A 20,328-nucleotide genomic window follows, 5' to 3' on the forward strand; every position below is an offset into this window, starting at 1 on the left:
CAGCCTAGAGAGGGCACAACAGAATGCCAGTTATATTTAGTAGCCACACATTTTATATTATCAAACCAGTCTCTATCTCTCTATCTCTCTCTATCTCTCAATCTCTCTATCTCTATCTCTATCTCTATCTCTATCTCTCTCTCTCTCTCTCTCTCTCTCTCTCTCTCTCTCTCTCTCTCTCTCTCTCTCTCTCTCTCTCTCTCTCTCTCTCTCTCTCTCTCTCTCTCTCTCTCTCTCTCTCTCTACCCATTTGCAAATGTGATGTGTCATTATCAGACCTCAGGTTGGTTTCTAATTCTCTCTGAGGAGTGAATGCTCAGGGTAACTGAACTGATTTGAAGAGGTATGATCTGAATCAGGAGAAAATGGAGCAGAAGTGTGTGTGTGAGAAGAGATATTTTCTCAAATCCTAACTAACAAGCAGGTATCTGGTCCAGGAGAGTTAAGGATGTTGGTTAATCAAAGCAGAATATGTCGAGGTGTGTGTGTGTGTGTTGTGTGAGGGGGAGGGGGGTGGTGGTGATGGCCAGCTGTTCTCCTGTCCTGTTCAGCTCTGTTCTTCCTGTTCTCCATAATAATTATTAAAGAATGCTGTTAGGCTAATGCTCTTTTGCTTACCCTTGTTCTCTCGCTCTCTCTCTCTCTCCATCCATCTGTATCTTTCATTCTTTCTGCATTTTTTTATCTAAATCTCTCCCCTCATCACTAAATATCTCTCATTGTCCTTCCGCATCATATTTTGTGGATGGTTAGTGCTATTACAGAGTTTTTACAGATTTGAGTTGTCTTATCTTCTGTTATCCTGTCTTCATTTGGTGTATAAAGGTTTGTACGTGCTTTTTCATGTCTCATCTTGATCCCATCAGCACAGTCTGTTGTGTGCGTGTTATCAAACTGAGTTGTATCACTACAATCATCGTCATCTAATTTATCAGTAATTTAGAGGCTCAGATCAATCTAAACTGCATAATTGAATGAATACCCTCGTGATTTCTCGCTCTCTGTCAGATTGACGCTTGTGATTTGTGTCTGTGCGTACACTTTTTTCGTTGTGTCGCGAGTGTTTGCATGTTTTCTGGGAATGTGCGTGTGTTTAGTGATGCTATATCTCTCGTTGTTTTTGGCAGCCACCAGCACTCGTTTGTGGTGTGGACCACCCACTCTCTGCTTGCTGCATCTCCAACCTATCACCTGACAGGGTAATGCACCAATCAGCTGCCTGTGCTTTTGTGTCATGTGACTGTGCCTGCCATTTTCGTATTTTTTTTTTTTTAAACCATAGAATCATCTCATTGTCTGGTAGTTACTCCCTGACCTGCCTGACCCTTCCTCTGGAGCTCAGTTGCACTGGAAATCATCCATTTTCCTTTGTGTTGAAACTTGGGTCACGATACAGAACATATTATCCTTTTTTGTTACAGTAGAATGCATTAGTGCCCACCCACGTTTTCAGCGGCCTTGGTTCTGGACAAATTAGTTTTTCAAAAAGTCTTTGTTAATGAATTATAAACCATGAACCAAGCCATCCAGCTACAAGGTTATAAACCTTTGATTTGAAGCAAAACCATATTAGAAAATTAGACTAGACAATGGTACAAGACTGTGAATGTAACGGCTTTAAATGTGGAAAGAACTACAATCCCAAGAACCTCTGCAAATGCGTCAAATTAAAAAACAATGGAAAACCAATTGCTTTAAATACGTTGACTGTATACATTGAAACAATATATGTTATGTTTATTGCAAAATATGCATATATATATTATGTATATTATGCATATATATATATATATATTTTTTTTTTTTTTATGTATATTAAATATATATTATATATATATTATTTATTTTCGCAATTCTCTGGTGAAGATCTGCAGAATCATGGGTAATAGTTTTTCCACCAGGAATTCCACTGTTAAACATGATTTAAAAATTATTAGGGCTGCCCTCGACTAACGATTTTAGTCAACTAGTCAACTAGTAGTTGTTCATTTAAGCGATTAGTGGACTAATCGTGCGTTTATATTTATAAGCCAATAATAAATCACAATAATGAGCCTTTAATTGCCTAGGCCTATATATAATACATAGCCTAATCAGTGCTCAAACGCACACATCAAACTTGCCACAGCGCACTGGAAAATGTAATGATTATGAGTGTGTTGTGAAAAACCAGATGGAGACTGTCTATAAAAGACATTTGAATAATTTATTTCAGCTGCAGAGATTAAGTCAACGATGCTGACTCCTCCTCTTCACAGTAGTGGCCACGCCTATATGCACGTTTCATACGGATTAGCCTACATCATCTGAGAATGTTTATTTTCCATTTGAATTGGTTCATTTAAAAGGAGACATTTCAAGCTTTTTATAGATATATTTCTCATGTCTGTGAGGACGCTGAGTTTTGGTTAATTTTTGTGACGTGCTCAAGTTCACTAAGAGCGAGACAACAGAAAGAACATCCAGATTGAGAAGCGTTTTGTTATTACAACTAAAAAATGTACACAAATAAAATTATACCCTTCACAGTTTGATGGCGCCTTTATGCAGTAAGTGCGCGCTCCACACAAACACTCGGGCATGTGCATAATAGCTCATATTTATCTAAGTTACCATTAGAGCGAGCGGACTTGTAAAGTTGCTACTACTTACATGTTTCAAGTGATGAGCCATATTTGAGGTTGATGAATGATGGACGAATGTTTGGATTTCCTGCCGTTAACGATCTGTCCCTCACAGCTGCATGATTTCGCCACTTCCTTTTTTTTTCTGCGACCAAGTCTCTTCTAGTTGACTAATAGTTAGTCGACTATTAGGGGGCCGACTATTTCAATGCCTTGAAATGGAAAATAAGTGCTACTAGTGTATTGATTCTGTATCGTGACAAGAGTATCACAATAATGTACTGTTCTTTTTGTTGTTGTTTTGTTCACTCATACCTCCAGCGTTTGTGCTACAGCACTGAATGATTGCTCCCAAAACCCCTGACCTTCATCCAAGACAGTGGGGCACTTTGTGCATCCAGATAGGGTTGTTTGTCTTTATTTGTTCCTGGTTGAATATCTTTGTTAAAAGTATGAAGCTTGAAGCTGTGAGAAGAAGGTCTGTGAAATAGGCTAGATGCTTTTGTGTTGCAGTTTGAGGCCTCATTCATAAAATTTTTAATAGTTTCCATGGTAAAGGCTCAAGTACATAGACAAAATTAATAAAACCGTTCATAGTACATATACCATTGTCCCGCACACAATTCTTTAGCTGTCTGAAAATACACACGCTTTAAGAGCAATCATGGCTTAGCCCCAGAGTAACCATAACTGCTTATTATGAGGCCTTTTTAATTATTCATCATTTTATATGCTCACAAGGTCCAAAATTAGTACTTGCCAAGCGCCAATTGTGAAAACAAATTGGCTTTAGTAAGTAAATAAAACAAAGCCAGTTGGCTGGCAACTGTATTAGGAACTGCAGCACTAAAAGGTTTAAATCAAATCGTAAGACTGATCACTGATTAAAGTGAGCAATTCACATACTGCCGTCGTCATTTTTCTTCTTTTCTTTTCTCGCCACTCCAGGACAATGAAGTTGGTGTATTTAGGCTGTTCCTGATTAGCTTTGGCTTTAGTTTCAGGTCATTGATTTGCTGGAGATTTCACATGGCATAAATAAATGTATAAGTTGATTCCAATAGGTCAAAACTCTTGAGTTTTCTATTAAGTGTCCTCAAAACAAAATCATATTTTATGCTACAAAAAAAAAGTTAAATCACTTCTGCAATGCAATGGGGGGGAAAGTATTATCTTAAAGTAATGTTAGAGTATTATCTTAATACTAAGAGTTTTGTGATCGGGCAGCACGCCCTGACCTTTTCCCTGTCACAGAGATTTTGCTGATGATATTACGAAATGTGGGCATCTCCACAGTGGACATGGGCTGCATCTCCTCAACAATAAAAGCAGCAACCAATTTGTTGAGTTCAGTCGAACTAATTGTTTTACCTGGTGGTGAACGTGAACTGAAATCAAGCTTTTGTTGTTTAGCTTGAGGCGGGGTGCAGGTATCATTCGTCTCTCTCTCTCTCTCTCTTCCAACTTTGTAGTGCTGTGCTTTGCATGCAGATATATATTTTTTTTCATTTGAAATGGGGTTTTTTTGCAGTTGACGAGCTTTTTACCTACACATAATCTAAACTTAATGACTATTCCCTTCTCCTTTTCTTTAACGATTTCAAAATAATGAGAGTACTAACATCGCAGTAATGTAATGCTCTGGCCTGCCATCTCCGTTTCTGACTAGCGTCTGTTCCCAACTTCATATGTGCGCGATTATACGTGACTACGTCACGGGACTACTTTACGTGACTATACGTTCATTTTAATTCAGTACTTTATTTTTTTGAATGCACATTAATTAAACTGAAAAGTAACTCCACTTACTTTTCCCACTTGCCTTTAACATGACCAAAAAAAAACACAAAAATATTTTGCTTGTCTTATTAGTCAGCTGGTAGAACAAGATTTCTCATAAATATTACTATTAGGTTCATTTCTGAGGGGCCTGTCTTTGACCTCATGTCACTTGTGTGTCACATTGTGTTAAACCTCTGTGATAGTGGGAATATGTGTGCGACATGTTTGTCATTTGAGGCGGGTTTCTGTGCTGTACTCATGTTAAATGAAGAATCAGGAAGCACCACAATCTGTTTCACATATAATGAATCAAACATATTTGCAGTCAAACATATTTGATCTTTTCGCACCGCATTATCTCTGTACCACTCTCACACTTAACGGGCTATTCCTTCATATTAACCTCCCCCCCCCACTTCTCTCTCTGATGGGCAGATCACTGGTGGAGGATGATGATGCTCAGATGATGAAGGTGTCGCTGGGATGCAGTGAAATGGGGCTGTCCTCCCACTTGCAGGCCTCGAAAACAGGAAACACACGCTTCTTTACCAGCAACACACACAGCTCTGTGGTTTTACAGGTGAGTGTGTGTGATTTACATACGTCTCTTACTAAACGTTGGGGTGGGTATGTGGGGCGTCACCATCTGCCACTCTGGCATCATGTCACGCATGACAGTTTGTGTGTTTGGAAGAGTCTGTGAAGGTCATCTCTGCTGTCATTGGCAGTCTAGCTTTATATCACACATAAAGATGATATTATTATCATTATTATTTTTATCATCAACGTCATCATCATCGGTGGTGGGCAGAGTCCTGCCTGAGGTCCATGAGAACATTCATTAGCACATTTCTGCGGGTCACCTGGCAGGTTTCAGCATGTGCTTGTGTGGGAACAAAGGTGAGAATTTAATTTGAATTTGCCAGTTAGTCATAGCAGACAGATCAATAAGTGAAGGACACCGATTGCCTCTGTTTGTGTGCATAATGTTCATATTTATTTAACCCTCTGATGTATGGTGTTCTCAATCTCATTAGTGGACTGCCTTTATCTAACAATATGTAAGTTTAGAAGTGAGTCATTGTAGTAATAGCCTTATTTCCAATATTAATTATAATTCTGTAAAAAAAATATTTCTAGTGTACAAACTATGGCTCTATGGCATAATGGCACTATCAAAACATAGATGTTTGTTTGAGAGCCAGCACTGTTTTACCTGACCAATGGAAGGCAGGGAAAAGTTTCTGGGAAACCACATCATCATCAATTATGTGTGACTCTTCACTTAGAACCAGCTTAGACTGATTTTTGAAAAAGAAAATGTTTATGTGTGACACACCTTCTGACATGCAAATACACTATCTTTCAAAAGTTTGAGCCACATATCAGCATATTAGAATGATTTCTGAAGGATCACGTGACACTGAAGACTGGAGTAATTGCTTTGCCACCACAGGAATAAATAGCATTTTAAAATATATTCAAATTTATAACAATTATTTTAAATTGTAGTAATATTTCACAATATTACTTTTTTTGCAGTCTTTTTGATCAAATAAATGCAGCCTTGGTGGTGATCATAAGAGACTTCTTTCAAAAACATAAAATCAGTAACACTTTACAATAAGGTTCATTTAACATAAGTTAACTACCTTACTTAACATGAACTAAGAATTAACAATACTTCAGCATTTAATACTCTTAGTTATTAGTAAATGTTGAAATTAATATTGTCATTAAAATCAAAGGTTGTATTTGTTAACATTGGTTAATGGACTGTGAACTAACACAAACTAACAATGAACGACTGTATTTTTATTAACTAACATTAACAAAGAATAATAAACACTATAACACATGTATTGATCATGGTTAGTTCATGTTAGGTAATACATTAACTAATGTTAAATAATGAACCTTATTGTAAAGTATTATCAAAAAGATCTTAACCCCAAACTTTTAAATGGTAGTGTAGGTTCACTATTTGTTTACATGGGATAAGTGTGTATATACACGCACACACAGACATGTTCACGCGCTGCGTGATCTCTTGATTGCATCAGCACTGACATTGATGTGATGGGGTCACTCTATTGATTCCCATCACAATGTCATTGACAGCTGTCATTGATCACCATCCAGCCACTGCTGTGAGAGGAAGCAGATTGTGTGTAGCGATATGTGAACTTAAAATTGCGGTTTATTAAGATTTGTTAAGTTCTGAACAAGATTTGTCAAATCAAGATAGTATGGATAAACAATATTTGAACTTATCAGTCTTGACACATGCTGGAGATTCATATGTGTTATGCATTCACAACTTTATTTCATAGCACACATGGTTAAGGACACCCAAACATTACACACTCTCAGTGGGTGTAAAATATAGTGTAGACACGAGCACACTTGCCCTGGTGTTGGGGATGAAAGGAAAACTATTACTATGACAGCCGCTTATCATATCTGGGATGATGACTTTTTTTTTTTTTCAGTTTAAATCTGTCACGAGTCATGACACATGCGTCCTAAAGCACAGCAGCCTTTATCCCCCTATAAGATCACTAACCCCTTGAAAAATGAGCAAATGAATTAATCAATTGAAAAATTTGATTCCAGTGATTTGTTGGGAAACAGCACTCAGTTAATTTGATTCGATGTTTATCCGCAGGCGCTGTGTGTCCTCATTCTGAACGCACACAGAATGACAGTTTTAGCTGAGTATGCAGGTCGAGTGTTTTTAGCATATGCTTTTTATTTTTTTTTGTACATCCATTTCCTAACAAAGAAGCTATGTAAATGTGCTGGCAAAACTAGCACAATTCATATTTTAGGTTGGAGTTTTTTATATATTTTTATTCTATGTATTTGTTGTATAAAATTGCAATAATAATAATGCTTATTATTTGTAATAGTAGTAGCTGCAGATAAACTCTTAATTCTTTGTTTGTTTTTTTCTTTTTAGTTTAATTTACTACTAATAATTATTGTTGTTGTTATTATACATCTATAGAATTTTTGTCTATATGTTACTACTATATATATAGCCAGCACACACAGTGTTTGTATTTGTAGATGCCTCAACACAAAATGCTTTTACTGTCACATTAGATGGAGCAAAAGCTTTTTTTATATTTAGTCATTTAGCAGGTGCTTTTATGCAAAGTGACTTACGAATGAGGCACATTACAAGCAAAGCTTTTAGTTTTAGATTTTGCGTCAGACACTGATGTTATGAGGCCGGTAAAGACAGCCAGCTGGCTTTTCCACGTTTATCATGATTTGTGGCATGTTTGTAAAACTCCAGTCCAGAGGGTGTAGTACAGAGTTTGGTGCTTAAAAAGCTTATGTGTAATTTCAGTAAGTATATCACTGATTGGATTGTGCCTTATTTTCATGTCCTAGCACATGCTTGCTTTTTGCTGGTGGATTGAGCCTGACACGGCACTCTGGGAGTGTGTGTGAGTGGACGGTTGCTCTGTCCTGTTAATTATGGCTTGTCTCCGCCGTGGGAGTCCATCTCTGCTGCAGTCTCCTCATGCATTTGACCTCCTGTTCATTAATTAACCCCACAATCTTTTATTCAGAAATGACGCTCATGGGACGCATAGTAATGATACAACTCCTTAACATTCACTGTTTTCATGGGTGATATCGGATGCTTTAATGTGTTTGTTGCTTTTTCCTCAAGACCTTCTTGTTCATTCTCTTTGCTCCTCAGTGAATTCATTAAGTGCATTACAGAAAAGCTTGTCAGTTCTCTCACTTCCTCTGTTTTATTTTATTCTCTCCATCTCTCAGGGTTTTGACCAGTTGAGGATAGAGGGCCTGCTGTGCGATGTCACATTGGTGGCGGGAGACGGGGATGAAGCGTTTCCTGTTCACCGAGCCATGATGGCCTCTTCCAGCGACTACTTTAAAGCCATGTTTACAGGTGAGCGAGAGAACAAGACATTGGATAACAAAGGATTAGGTGAGGTGAAGCCAAGTTTCCAGGTGAGGAAGGGATAAAGGGAGGAACAAGGAGGGTTTTTTTTGGACTGAGAGGTCAAAGTTTGACAGAAGAAAAAGCTAATATGAAAAATAGAAAAATGTTTCCTCAATGAATGTACCACAAGCTCTGGATTGTTTTTGTTTGTGCTTTGTATTGTTTCTTTACATTTTCTTTTTTCTTTTATTTTAGTCTGATATCATAAATATCAGTAGTATGCCAGTCTCGTTCAGTCACACCAGAGACTTTCCTTCAGAGCTCAGAATGTTCTTGATTCTCCCTCCATTCCCCCCCCCCCCCCCCCCCCTCCCCTCTCTCTCTCCATCTATCTCTCAGAAGTACACTCTGTTTCTTGGGAAGAAAAAAACAAAGCAAGAGAGGTGAAAAAGATAAGAAAGCAAGAGATTCGCTCGGGGTTATTTGGGAAAGCTTGTTCAGAGATAATGTGTTCAATGGAAAGAACTTCATTTCATTATTTGAATTGAGTTCAGCTATTCCCTAAATAATTATGCCATTTAATACTGCATACTACCAAACCCTGAATGAGTTTTTAACACAAAACTATTATGAGAGAGCACTAAAACAATTATGAGGGAGCAGCGTGTCGAGGGAATACTCTCATTTCCTAACTAGAGCCGGGGAAAAATTGATTCATTGATGCAAGACTCTGAATCAAGAGTTCAGTTTTTAAACAACGATGATATGAACACTAAGAATGTTGCTTAGCCATTCAGTATGTTACCATTAAAAAGTTTGGGGTCAGTAAGATTGCCGGTGAATTGGGTCAGTAAGGATGCTGAATGAAAAAGGGAGATAAAGGCATTTATAATATTAAAAAAAAAATAGCAAATCAGTAATTCATGATGACTACTGCCCCACATAGGTCCAGTAAATGCACCTGGTGAATGCACCAATTTTGTCTGTAACAGTACATATTCAATCTAATTGACCCAAAAGCCAGCTTCTTAAGATGTTACAATAAATATATTAAATATCTTCTGATTGGCTGTGATTGTGTCCGGTCATGTGTGCAGCATTCCAAGAGAACAGACAGAAGTGCTGTCAGGTTACGACACAGCGTTACAGTTTGGCTGTGCATGTAGCTGAGAAAAGTGCTGTCTCTGTTCATCTTATAATAGGTCCGTAGTATTCTGAAAGCCCATTAAAGTCCTGCTACCACGTGTGCCATGAGCGTTTCAGCACTTCAAGACTCCCATAATTGCTGTCTGTTATACTTTCTTTCATTCTCCCCTTGTGTTCTACTTATCCTTTTTGCTCTCTCTCTCTCTCTCTCTCTCTCTCTCTCTCTCTCTCTCTCTCTCTCTCTCTCTCTCTCTCTCTCTCTCTCTCTCTCTCTCTCTTTCTCCATCTCCACATAGTTGAGAAATCATATCTGAATTAATGAAAGTGGTTTGATTTATTTCAAACGTGGCTCTTGAATAAGTGGCTCATTATCATGGTAAAGAGAATTGGTGACAGCTTGCAGTAAGACTCACTTTACTTTCACTTTTTTTTTCTTTTTCTCTCATTCTCCTCATTGTTTCTGTCACTCTCCCCTCTCTGCCTTTGATCCGCTCGTTTGCAACGTTTTTTTGCTGATTCCTCCTCCATTCTTTTCTTCCTTGTTCTCTTCATCTGCCTTTTCCCCTATTTTATATCCGTTTTGCTTGAATATTTCTTTGAACTGATTATGCTCTCGCTTTCATCTCCTCCCTCTGTCATCTCTTCCCCTATTTCTCTTTCTTTTTTTTCCTCAGGTGGAATGAAAGAGCAGGATTTGATGTGTATAAAGCTGCATGGTGTGAATCGAATAGGGCTAAAGAAGATTATAGACTTCATTTACACCGCCAAACTCTCTCTCAACATGGAGAATCTACAGGACACCCTAGAGGCTGCTAGCTTTCTCCAGATCCTGCCTGTCCTTGACTTCTGCAAAGTCTTTCTCATTTCTGGGGTAGGACACAAATGAGAGCACTTTTATTCTGCTGTGTATTTTTTTTCTTCTTAGTACTAACACGCAGTTCCTCCTTCCTCTTAGGTGTCGTTGGACAACTGTGTAGAAGTGGGGCGCATCGCCAACACCTACAATCTCACGGAGGTAGACAAATACGTCAACAACTTCATCCTAAAGAATTTCCCCTCGCTGCTCGGCACTGGCGAGTTTGTCAAACTTCCTTTCGAACGTCTAGCGTTTGTGCTCTCCTCCAACAGTCTAAAACACTGCAGCGAACTGGACCTGTTCAAAGCTGCGTGCCGCTGGTTACGCTATGAAGAAAGCCGCATGGAATATGCTGCCAAACTAATGCGCAATATCCGATTCCCCCTCATGAGCCCAACAGAACTCATAAACCACGTACAAACTGTCGACTTCATGCGTACGGACAATACCTGTGTTAATCTTTTATTAGAAGCCAGCAACTACCAGATGATGCCATACATGCAGCCGGTGATGCAGTCGGAAAGAACTGCGATCCGTTCAGACAATACCCATTTAGTGACACTAGGGGGTGTGCTACGGCAACAACTGGTTGTAAGTAAAGAGTTACGACTTTTTGACGAAAAAGCACACGAATGGAAAGCACTGGCACCCATGGACGCCCCGCGCTACCAACACGGGATTGCGGTAATCGGGAACTTTTTGTATGTGGTCGGGGGACAAAGTAACTATGACACGAAAGGTAAAACAGCTGTGGATACTGTGTTTCGATACGATCCGAGGTATAACAAGTGGATTCAGGTGGCGTGTCTGAATGAGAAGAGGACCTTCTTTCATCTGAGCGCTCTCAAAGGACATCTTTATGCTGTGGGCGGGAGAAACGCCGCAGGAGAGCTGGGTGAGTCAGGAAAGGATTTTAGTGTCACAGCATGGGACAGATTTCCAAGGGACACACTGTGCTTCAGTTGTTGACATGTTTTGTAATATATAACATTAAGATGAGTGTCTTTGCGGTACTAATTAGGTGTGGACACCCAAAAAATCGGTGAAGTTTTTGAAACATTGAAAACCGCGTCGTAAAAACTAAATTGAGTTCGCTTTCAGCTCTTTTTGCGCTTGAACAGACAAATTCACACAAAAAACATGCTCGTCTTGGCGAGTATCCTAGCAAACATAGTAGGTTATGTCTTATGTGAAAGTATACAGTCGAGAAAAACAGCGCTTGTGTAACATTATCAGTATACTGGATCCGTGCATTGCATCCGTGCAAAGTAAAAACAAGCCTAATATTCCTATTGTCTGTGTTTTTAATGTTAATCAGACAACAAAAGACAAGGAAATCACTCCCTGCTCTTTACTGGATAACTTTTGTAACTTTAAATAAGGAATAATCTTTATTTAATTTATACAGTGAGGATTATATGCAGTGTTATTTTACATTTGATTAATTTATTCAATTTCTGTACCTGAAAACTACGTAGACCTACCTGAAAAACCTGAAAAGCACTGTTTATTTTATTGGCAACCTTTGCTCTATTGTATTTATATGTGCTATTCCTTGTAGTTTGAATATTTGTTCTTATTTTCTTTATTTTTATTTGACAGTAGTCATTTTTCTTCACATACATTCTTTCACGTACCGAAACCATGACACTAAAACCGTGATACAAACCGAACCGTTTCACCCCTAACATGCAGACGGATAACCATGGTTTGTGCTGACCCCGATGTGTTTTGAGCTGTGAATTATTGAGTGCTAAGAGCATGACACCATCAAAATGTATTATAAAGTCGCAATTACGGAAGTAGTGGAAGCTCATTTTTAAGTTTTATGACATCTAAGTAAAACGAAAAAAATGTAGGGCGGCAACTTGTTTCCTCGGATGTTGATTAGAGGATGACAGACGTGAATTACCCCTTTTCTACCGGCACGGTTCCAAGCGGTGTGGGTTCAGTCTCAAACCGTTCTGCACAGGTCAGAAAGTTCACTGTCTATGGTGGTCTTGCTGAGCAATGTGATAACGCTGCGCTACATTGCTCTATATATTTAAATATATATGCGCACGAGAGAGAGACCCAGCGTGCGAGAGAGTGAGTGAATCAACGGTTTCAGTTTCAATATATCTCCAAGAAGGACAGATTGACAGGCTTCAGTTTACCTGGCTGAGAACAGGCTCTGGCTCCAGAAAGCAAACCGTTCTGGTGGAAAAGGGCTAAATGTGAGCTCACAGTCAATTTATAAGAAAGGGGCAGGGTTAAAACAGACTAAATTATTGGAAAAGTCTGGCATACATGACCAGAGAGATCCTTGACATTTGGATACAAAAAATGGAATTAAAAAAAATATTAAACGTATGCAAGCATGGACGAATTGTTGAGAATAAGATTTAAAAAAAGATGCATTTAGAAAACCAGTTGAATTTATCTCCATATCATGCCAACTTTCAAGGACTTTTACTAATACATTTTTTCATGTTGAGCCCGCTACTGCATATTGTGCATATCTGGTTAAAGGTAGTATTAATATATTTTATACTTTGTTTTATAGTTAGTTTTTGAGGGTGTTGTTGTTTACTTTTGTACTAGAAGCAATTTTGGTACATTTTGGGTCACTACTCGGTCTGATGTAAAATCCTAACCAAATCAAAACCAGTTGAGAAACTCTGCACTATATGATATGTCATGGCTCCACCCACACATTTTTATCTTGTTCATTTTTAGCGTGGTCAAATAAATTATTTTATTTCAGAGTGCAGTTTTGTAGGGTTTTGACAAAAAGACTCAATCTTAAAATTAAAAATGATTTCCCAGGAACCTAATTATGGTGGAGAAAACCATAAAACAAACGTATTTAGTGAAGTAACTGTGGTGCATTATTTTGTCAATTTACCTTTATTTGTTAATTATACTTAGGGGGCGTTTACACTTTTTAATACCGTATGCATGATTTCAATATGCGTTCAAGACCGATAGCAAAGATCTTTACCTATGGTTTTGAGTTCATCAGATTGTTCGGGCATATGTATAAAGCAAAAAGAGCTTACAACAGAAAATGGCAGTAGTATACAGGATTTATGTACATTTTGTGGAAACGCGTTTATGCAGCCCTCTCTGTGGTTTTGAAAAAGTATCTTGCCTTTGGCACAGTTTGCTTTGTAGTCATTATTCCAGTGGCTACGGTTGTATAACTACATCAGGCAAAGGTGGAGCTTAACCAGAGGTGAAGGTTCTCACAGCAAAAATGCCCCAATGAAATGTAGGTAATTAAAATGCAGGGGCAAAACAGAACGGCAGGACATAGAGATGCACGTGTCCACATAAACCAAAATAACCTTCCCATCATCCTCAGCAATGCTCCTTTTAACTATACACACAAACACACAACCTGTCTCTTGTACATAAGTCCATGACCACAAATGACAGGAAAGAGACAAACACGCACGGATACAGGTGTCACGCTACAGAGGTTTGATAATGAACTCTGACATGCTCACTTCCACAGCGAGAGTGAGAAAAAGCACAAAAAACTTACTTAAAGCCCTCTGGATACACTCCCTATTTACATTGAGTCTAACACACACTCAAGCCCCTAGCACTCAGTAACCCATGTTTCTATAGTGACCACCGTCATGGTGGTCAAGTGGAATTTATTGCTTTGATTTGAGTTTAATCTTTTTTTTTAACCACGTACTGTTTGAGGACTCTGACTACGGTCTAACATTACTGTCCCAGTGTGCTGGAACTCGCCATTACTGCAGTATGCAGTTAGATACAAATTACAAGTGATTGATTTTAAAAGCTACAGTACCCAGACAACTGGGCACAGGCTCTCAAGGGGAAAATGGTTACATTCAACATCTGATTATTAGGAATTCTTACATGGATGCAAAATGATCAGTAATGCATTGATTTATTTGCTATTTAACTGGGTTTTTTTTTTTTTTTTTTAATTTGGTCATCTGTTTTACAAATGTGGCCTGACTTTTGAATGTGTCTGTGTGAGGTCATGAAGATCGAGTAAATGTTGTGCGAGTGATATTTATGATCATAGATTGAGGACAGACTTCTCAGTGGCACTGTCTGTCTCGTTTTTTTTAACTTGCTGTGCACAGTGAAATTATGTTAAGTACAATGAAGAAATTGTCTCCCGTCTTACAAGTCTAATTTAGTACTAATCTAAGTACTTAGCCTATTTCATGTTGTCAAAGTTTTTTTTTGCCTTGTATCTTTTTTAACCAGAAGCCAGACTTTGATCTGTGATTGGTTTTATATATCTCTAGTTTGCATGAGATAAAGAGCGCCAGATATTAATAATGTATCTAGCTGTATCAGATCTTCTCAGAGTGATCTGATCTGTGTGGACAAATGCTTTTATAAAACTTATGAAAAACATTTCTTTTGATTTAGAGAGATTAGATAAGAGCAGCCAGGAGTATTCTGTGAATATTTAACAAGGTGAAGTAGAGGTTTCTGTGTACAGAAGTCGTCAGTGGTCATTTTACCATTTTTTTGTTCATGATGTATAAATTCCTCAATAATGGTTAATATTTCATCATCTCTGTGGCGGAGTGGCAATGGACCGCAATATGAATGGGCATCAGTGTCAAAACGTACATCTGTTCTAAATCAAGAACATTAGTTTGGTTGTGTATAATTGATCACTAAAGCTTCCCTATTCTCTCTGTTTGTGAGAGCATGACTTATGTAGAAGAACTCTTTTTCTGTCCCCTTTAGACCTTTTCCTGGATCCACATTATTAGTCGAGTAGTCCATTCCATTATAACATCTACAAAGACCGCATCCATGCTTTTAATATGGAACTAGGCAAAGCTAGACAGACTTTCTTCTTGAATATTAAAAACAGCAATTTAAACAGCACACACACACACACACACACACACTCTCTCTCTTTGTTGTAGAGAGACTGACAAACCCCCCAAGCCAGATTCCCAGTGAAATGCTCTCAGACAGCAAGTGCAGTGAGTTTGCTTCCTTCTTCTCCGAGTAAATCAATAATATCAGAAAGGTGATCAGCACATCCTTGTGTTGCACTGGGGTCAGACAGATCAGACCACAACCTGAGAAAGTAGTTACTATGTCTGATTTCAAAGAAAATCACCTTTTCAGCACCTTAAAACATCAACCTGCGCCTTTGATGCACTTCCCACATCTTTTTTTCAAAAGTGTGTTAAACTGTTTAGAAGCAGATCTCCTAGAAGTGGTAAATGCCTCACTTCTCTCTGGGAGTTTTCCAAACCCCTCCTGAGAAAGAGCAATCTGGATAAGACCATATTAAACAACTATAGACCGATCTCAAATCTTCCTTTCATAGGCTGGTTTCCTTTCATCTGGTTTCCGATCGCATCACAGCACAGAGACATCGCTCATAAAGATAATAAACGATATTTGCTTAAATACTGATACCGGCAAATTATCAATACTGGTACTACTGTATTTTATTTTTTATTCTAAACTGTTTTAATTATTCTTATTTCTTTTGATTATTTTAATTTATTCTATGTAAAGTACTTTCAATTACCATTGTGTATGGAATGTGCTATATAAATAAACTTGCCTTGCCTAGTAATCTTTCTTAGCATTCAAGACCTTGTTTCCATCTCTAATTCTCACTCTCTCTCTTGTCTTTCTCCAGCAACTGTGGAGTGTTATAACCCTAGGACAAACGAATGGTCGTATGTGGCCAAAATGAACGAGCCCCATTATGGACACGCAGGCACTGTTTACGGAGGATACATGTATATTTCAGGTACCTGTCACACATCTTTATGTTTGTCATTTATTTGCGTACACTACTGTTCAAAAGTTTGGGGTCAGTAAGACTTTTTAAATGATTTGTCGTAAGTCTCTTATGCTTACACAGTAACAACATTTATTTTAACAGAATATAGTCAAAACTAATATTGTGAAATCTTACAATTTAAAATAACTCTTTTCAGTTTGAATCTATTTTAAAATGTGTTTCATCTCTGTGATGGCAAAGCTGAATTTTCAGCATCATTACTCCAGTCTTCAGTGTCACATGATCCTTCAGACAATCCTTCTTACAAAATGTTAAAGACAAGAAACCTGATCGGATGGAAAAATATTTAGTTTTAAGAGTCATGTATAATTTTTGCTCAACTACAAAAAATCACAAACTCTCAATCAGTGGTGTGTTTCCCAAAAGCATCGTTGGCCAACTATGATCGCAATTTCCATTGAACTCTATTGGTAACGACGGAGCTTGCGACCATTTGTTGGCTTTGTGAAACGCACCCCAGATCTTGATTTGAATCAGATCCGTTGTAGCATATTTCAGTTACTATATAAAAAAAAGAAAAGCACAAAACCGCACACTTCAACTGCTATATGTGCACAAGTTCGAGAAAAAGTCAAATGTACTCAGTTAAACACATTCTCGTCCTCATTCTCAAACACGGTTTCACAGATCAGGTAGTTGGTAAGGTGTCGCTGACAGGAAGAGGAATATCTTGAGGGTGAGAATGAGATGTTCTCACCACACACACAAACTGATCCTCCATAGATCAGCGCGTGTTCCCTCTATTGCACAAAAACATTTTCAGATGGCAAGAAATTAGCTTCTCTAAAAAGAGGAACACACAGACACTCTCACAGGGTGTTAACCTGCCTTGTGCAGGATTGTTCCCATCACATGCTCACTTTACAGGATTGCAGCTCAAATCCTGCTTTATGGAGATGAGTCCTACTTTCACTGAGAATGATAAACTGAGAGAGAGAGAGAGATACAGACAGACAGATGGTTGGTTAGATAGGGTGGCGAGAGGAGGAGATGTAGTGATGACATGAATCAGAGGAGTGTGTTTCTGTGTGATAATGAACATTGAGGTATGTAGGAGGAGTGTGATCTCACACACACACACACACACACACACACACACACACACACACACACACACACACACACACACACACACACACACACACACACAGAGCTGTGATAATGCTGCTCAAGGCTTTGTCTTCTGCTCCCACACACATTTACCTCTCCATACATTAGCATTCACCCTTACACAAGCATGAGCCTGATGACTCTCATTCAACCCTCCAGCAACCTCTAAATAACATTCTGAACTCCTCAATGTGGTGTGCGAGCGCCGTATATGAATTGGTGTGACTGTAGGGACTAGGCAGGAATATTCTGTGCATGTCTCCGAACACACGCAGGCACTATTATCCATCGGTGTAACTGAAAAACAGTGTATAAACCATTGATATTTATATTTGATATTTTGATTGATATGTATACTCCTTTATTAAAACCAGCAGCACAGCAAACTCTTTTTTTTCTAAATGCATGTTATTGATCTTCGGACCTATTCATGCATGCATGTTTCATTTAAAAAAAATTAAACATTTGAATCAACTTGATGATCTGGTGAAACATTTCGTCCACTTAAACCCCGTCCATTTCTCACAATCAACATTCAGATCCATCCAATCAACAACAAATAAACTGAATCAAGTCCTGATCCCAATCTTATTCTCCACGCTAAATATTTTTTCTCTCAGAAATGTTACATTATACAGGTTAAATGCTTTCTGAATGGTTGTCTGAGGTATGATATTAATTTTGGTCAATGTGACATTTCTGGAGAATTTTTAAACAGCACTTGTAATTACAGAAAATATAAAACCCTTCCTCTGTGTCGCTGTCGTAATCTGTTCTGCCTGGAGCAAATTTATTCATGCATGAGTCTTTTGCTGGTGATATACGTACACACATTTACATTGATTCTCACAATTCTCTCCTCCTTCCTCTCCTCCACCCATCCTCTTTCTCTGGAGTATTTTTGGAACTGCTGATCCTTTTGTTTTTACTCTGGTGTCTGTGTCCTTACTCCTGCATGCCTCTCTCTCTCTCTCTCTCTCTCTCTCTCTCTCTCTCTCTCTCTCTCTCTCTCTCTCTCTCTCTATCTCTCTCTCTATCTCTCTCTCTCTCTCTCTGTGTTATATAGGTCATGAAGTATTGGAGTATTAAGCTCTGCATTCACATGAGTGCTAGTGTGCATGGATGAAACAGTCTTTGTGTTATATGCTGCCTCATGCTATGTTCTCTGTCATTATCTCTCCTTTTCCATACACAGATATCTCCTCTTCCTGTCTCCTTTGCCTATTTCCTCACCATTTCACTTCAGACTTTCTCCTCTTTCTGCTTTATTGGTGTTTTGTTTCACACAAATGCACTGAAAGAGGATAATTACAGTCGGAAAGCCAGTGTGTGTTTGTCAGTGAATCATTCTCTTCTCTTAGTAAAGGAATAGGTGGATGGATAGATGGAGTTAGAGGGCAAAAACAAGAGGGATGTAGAGAGTAAGAACAGGGAGGGTCTGGTTGGCTGATGCCCAGGTGCCTGATGGGATGGTTCTCTTTATTTTCAGCCCTCCCTGTAGACATGTCCTGTTTTCCTCTTGTCTTTTTTCCTCTCTAGTTCCTTTCAGTGAGCATGCAGACCTGGTTGTGTGTTTGTGTTTTCGGAGATGCATTATTCAATCTTAACTCTTTCCTCAGCAGACCTTGAGAGAGTTTCTGTGCACACATTATGCATTATTCATTTCTTGTTGTGTATATCTAATGCTTTCAGAAACGTGTGCACACAAGGTGTCCGTTTCAGCAGCGAAAGTGATGTGAACTCTCCTTGCGGTTTGTTGTGCAGGTGGAATAACCCACGACACCTTCCAGAAGGAGCTCATGTGCTTTGACCCGGATGCTGATAAGTGGACTCAGAAGGCTCCCATGACGACGGTCCGCGGCCTTCACTGCATGTGCACAGTGGGCGATCGTCTCTATGTCATCGGCGGAAACCACTTCCGGGGCACCAGCGACTATGACGACGTGCTGAGCTGCGAGTACTACAGTCCCGCCCTGGACCTGTGGACACCGATCGCGGCCATGCTCCGCGGGCAGAGTGACGTGGGTGTGGCCGTGTTCGAGAACAAGATCTATGTTGTGGGCGGCTACTCGTGGAACAACCGCTGCATGGTGGAGATCGTCCAGAAGTACGACCCCGAAAAGGACGAATGGCACAAAGTGTTCGATCTGCCAGAGTCCCTGGGCGGTATCAGGGCATGCACACTGACAGTGTTTCCACCTGAGGACCTCTCGCTCACCGGCTCGCCTAACCGCGAGTCTCCTCTCTCGGCTCCTTGAGAATGGATGGAGGGAGAGTGAGAGAGACAGAGGAATAAAACGGACTGGCTGATTGATTGACAGACATATATACAGATGGATGAGTAGAAGCAACTCCATCGCCGTATAGACAAGCACCCCTGTCTCTCTTGTTCTCTCTCTCTCTCTCTCTCTCTCTCTCTCTCTCTCTCTCTCTCTCTCTCTCTCTCTCTCTCTCTCTCTCTCTCTCTCTCTCTCTCTCTCTCTCTCTCTGTCTGTCTCCACAGGAAAAAGACAATGTTTGCACTCCCCACTGATATACGTTTCAATAGTGTCTGTGGTGAAACCCCGTCCCTTCCCTCAAACGATTCCACTTCTCTTCCTCATCACTCTGCTCCTGAGAGTGAATACTGAAAAGTCCTTCAATCCCCCCTCGATGAGAAAGAAAAATGGAAGCACTCCCAGGGTTGGGCGTAACAGTAACTACATGTTAACATTGCATTAGGGGGTTTGTTTCGTCTCTTTTGGCAGGAATAACCTTGACTTGAACAACAAATGACTTTGCAATTCAACTTTTCTACCTGAGTCTCCAGAGTTTTGCTATGAAGACTACGTTTCCCTGATCCCTCCTATTCTGAGGTCGCCTACCCCCTAACTGCTCTCTTTCTTCCCCTAATGCCTGCTCATTTTTCCCATCTCTGTCCACTCTCAGCCTTTGCCCAGTTTTTTACCCTCATTCTCTTGTCCTCACTCAGGGGGTTAGTTGACCTTCGACCACAGGATAAGGAAACTGTTTTAAACTCAGGGGTTGGCCTGCCCCCATCCCTCCCTGCCTAACTGATATTTCATTT

The 20,328-nt window shown here is 39.3% G+C and overlaps 1 protein-coding gene across 6 annotated transcripts in view; it reads left to right on the plus strand.

Moving 5' to 3' along the window:
• The window catches only part of klhl13 (kelch-like family member 13), a 54,083-nt gene extending 34,337 nt beyond the window's left edge, over window positions 1-19,746 (plus strand). For 3 of the 6 annotated variants that reach the window (XM_079608491.1, XM_079608492.1, XM_079608490.1), the window contains 7 exons: window positions 1,128-1,199; window positions 4,842-4,986; window positions 8,205-8,337; window positions 10,152-10,348; window positions 10,433-11,228; window positions 15,984-16,097; window positions 19,026-19,746. In XM_079608491.1, coding sequence (XP_079464617.1) covers window positions 1,128-1,199; window positions 4,842-4,986; window positions 8,205-8,337; window positions 10,152-10,348; window positions 10,433-11,228; window positions 15,984-16,097; window positions 19,026-19,519 — 1,951 coding nt within the window. In that variant the 3' untranslated portion in view covers window positions 19,520-19,746. The remainder of the gene's footprint in view (window positions 1-1,127; window positions 1,200-4,841; window positions 4,987-8,204; window positions 8,338-10,151; window positions 10,349-10,432; window positions 11,229-15,983; window positions 16,098-19,025) is intronic. The other 3 variants (XM_079608494.1, XM_079608495.1, XM_079608493.1) reach the window with 1 other exon arrangement.
• Window positions 19,747-20,328: the final 582 nt, after the last annotated feature.

Source organism: Phoxinus phoxinus (genome assembly GCF_949152265.1).
Source record: "Phoxinus phoxinus genome assembly, chromosome: 3".
In the NCBI taxonomy this organism is placed as follows: domain Eukaryota; kingdom Metazoa; phylum Chordata; class Actinopteri; order Cypriniformes; family Leuciscidae; genus Phoxinus; species Phoxinus phoxinus.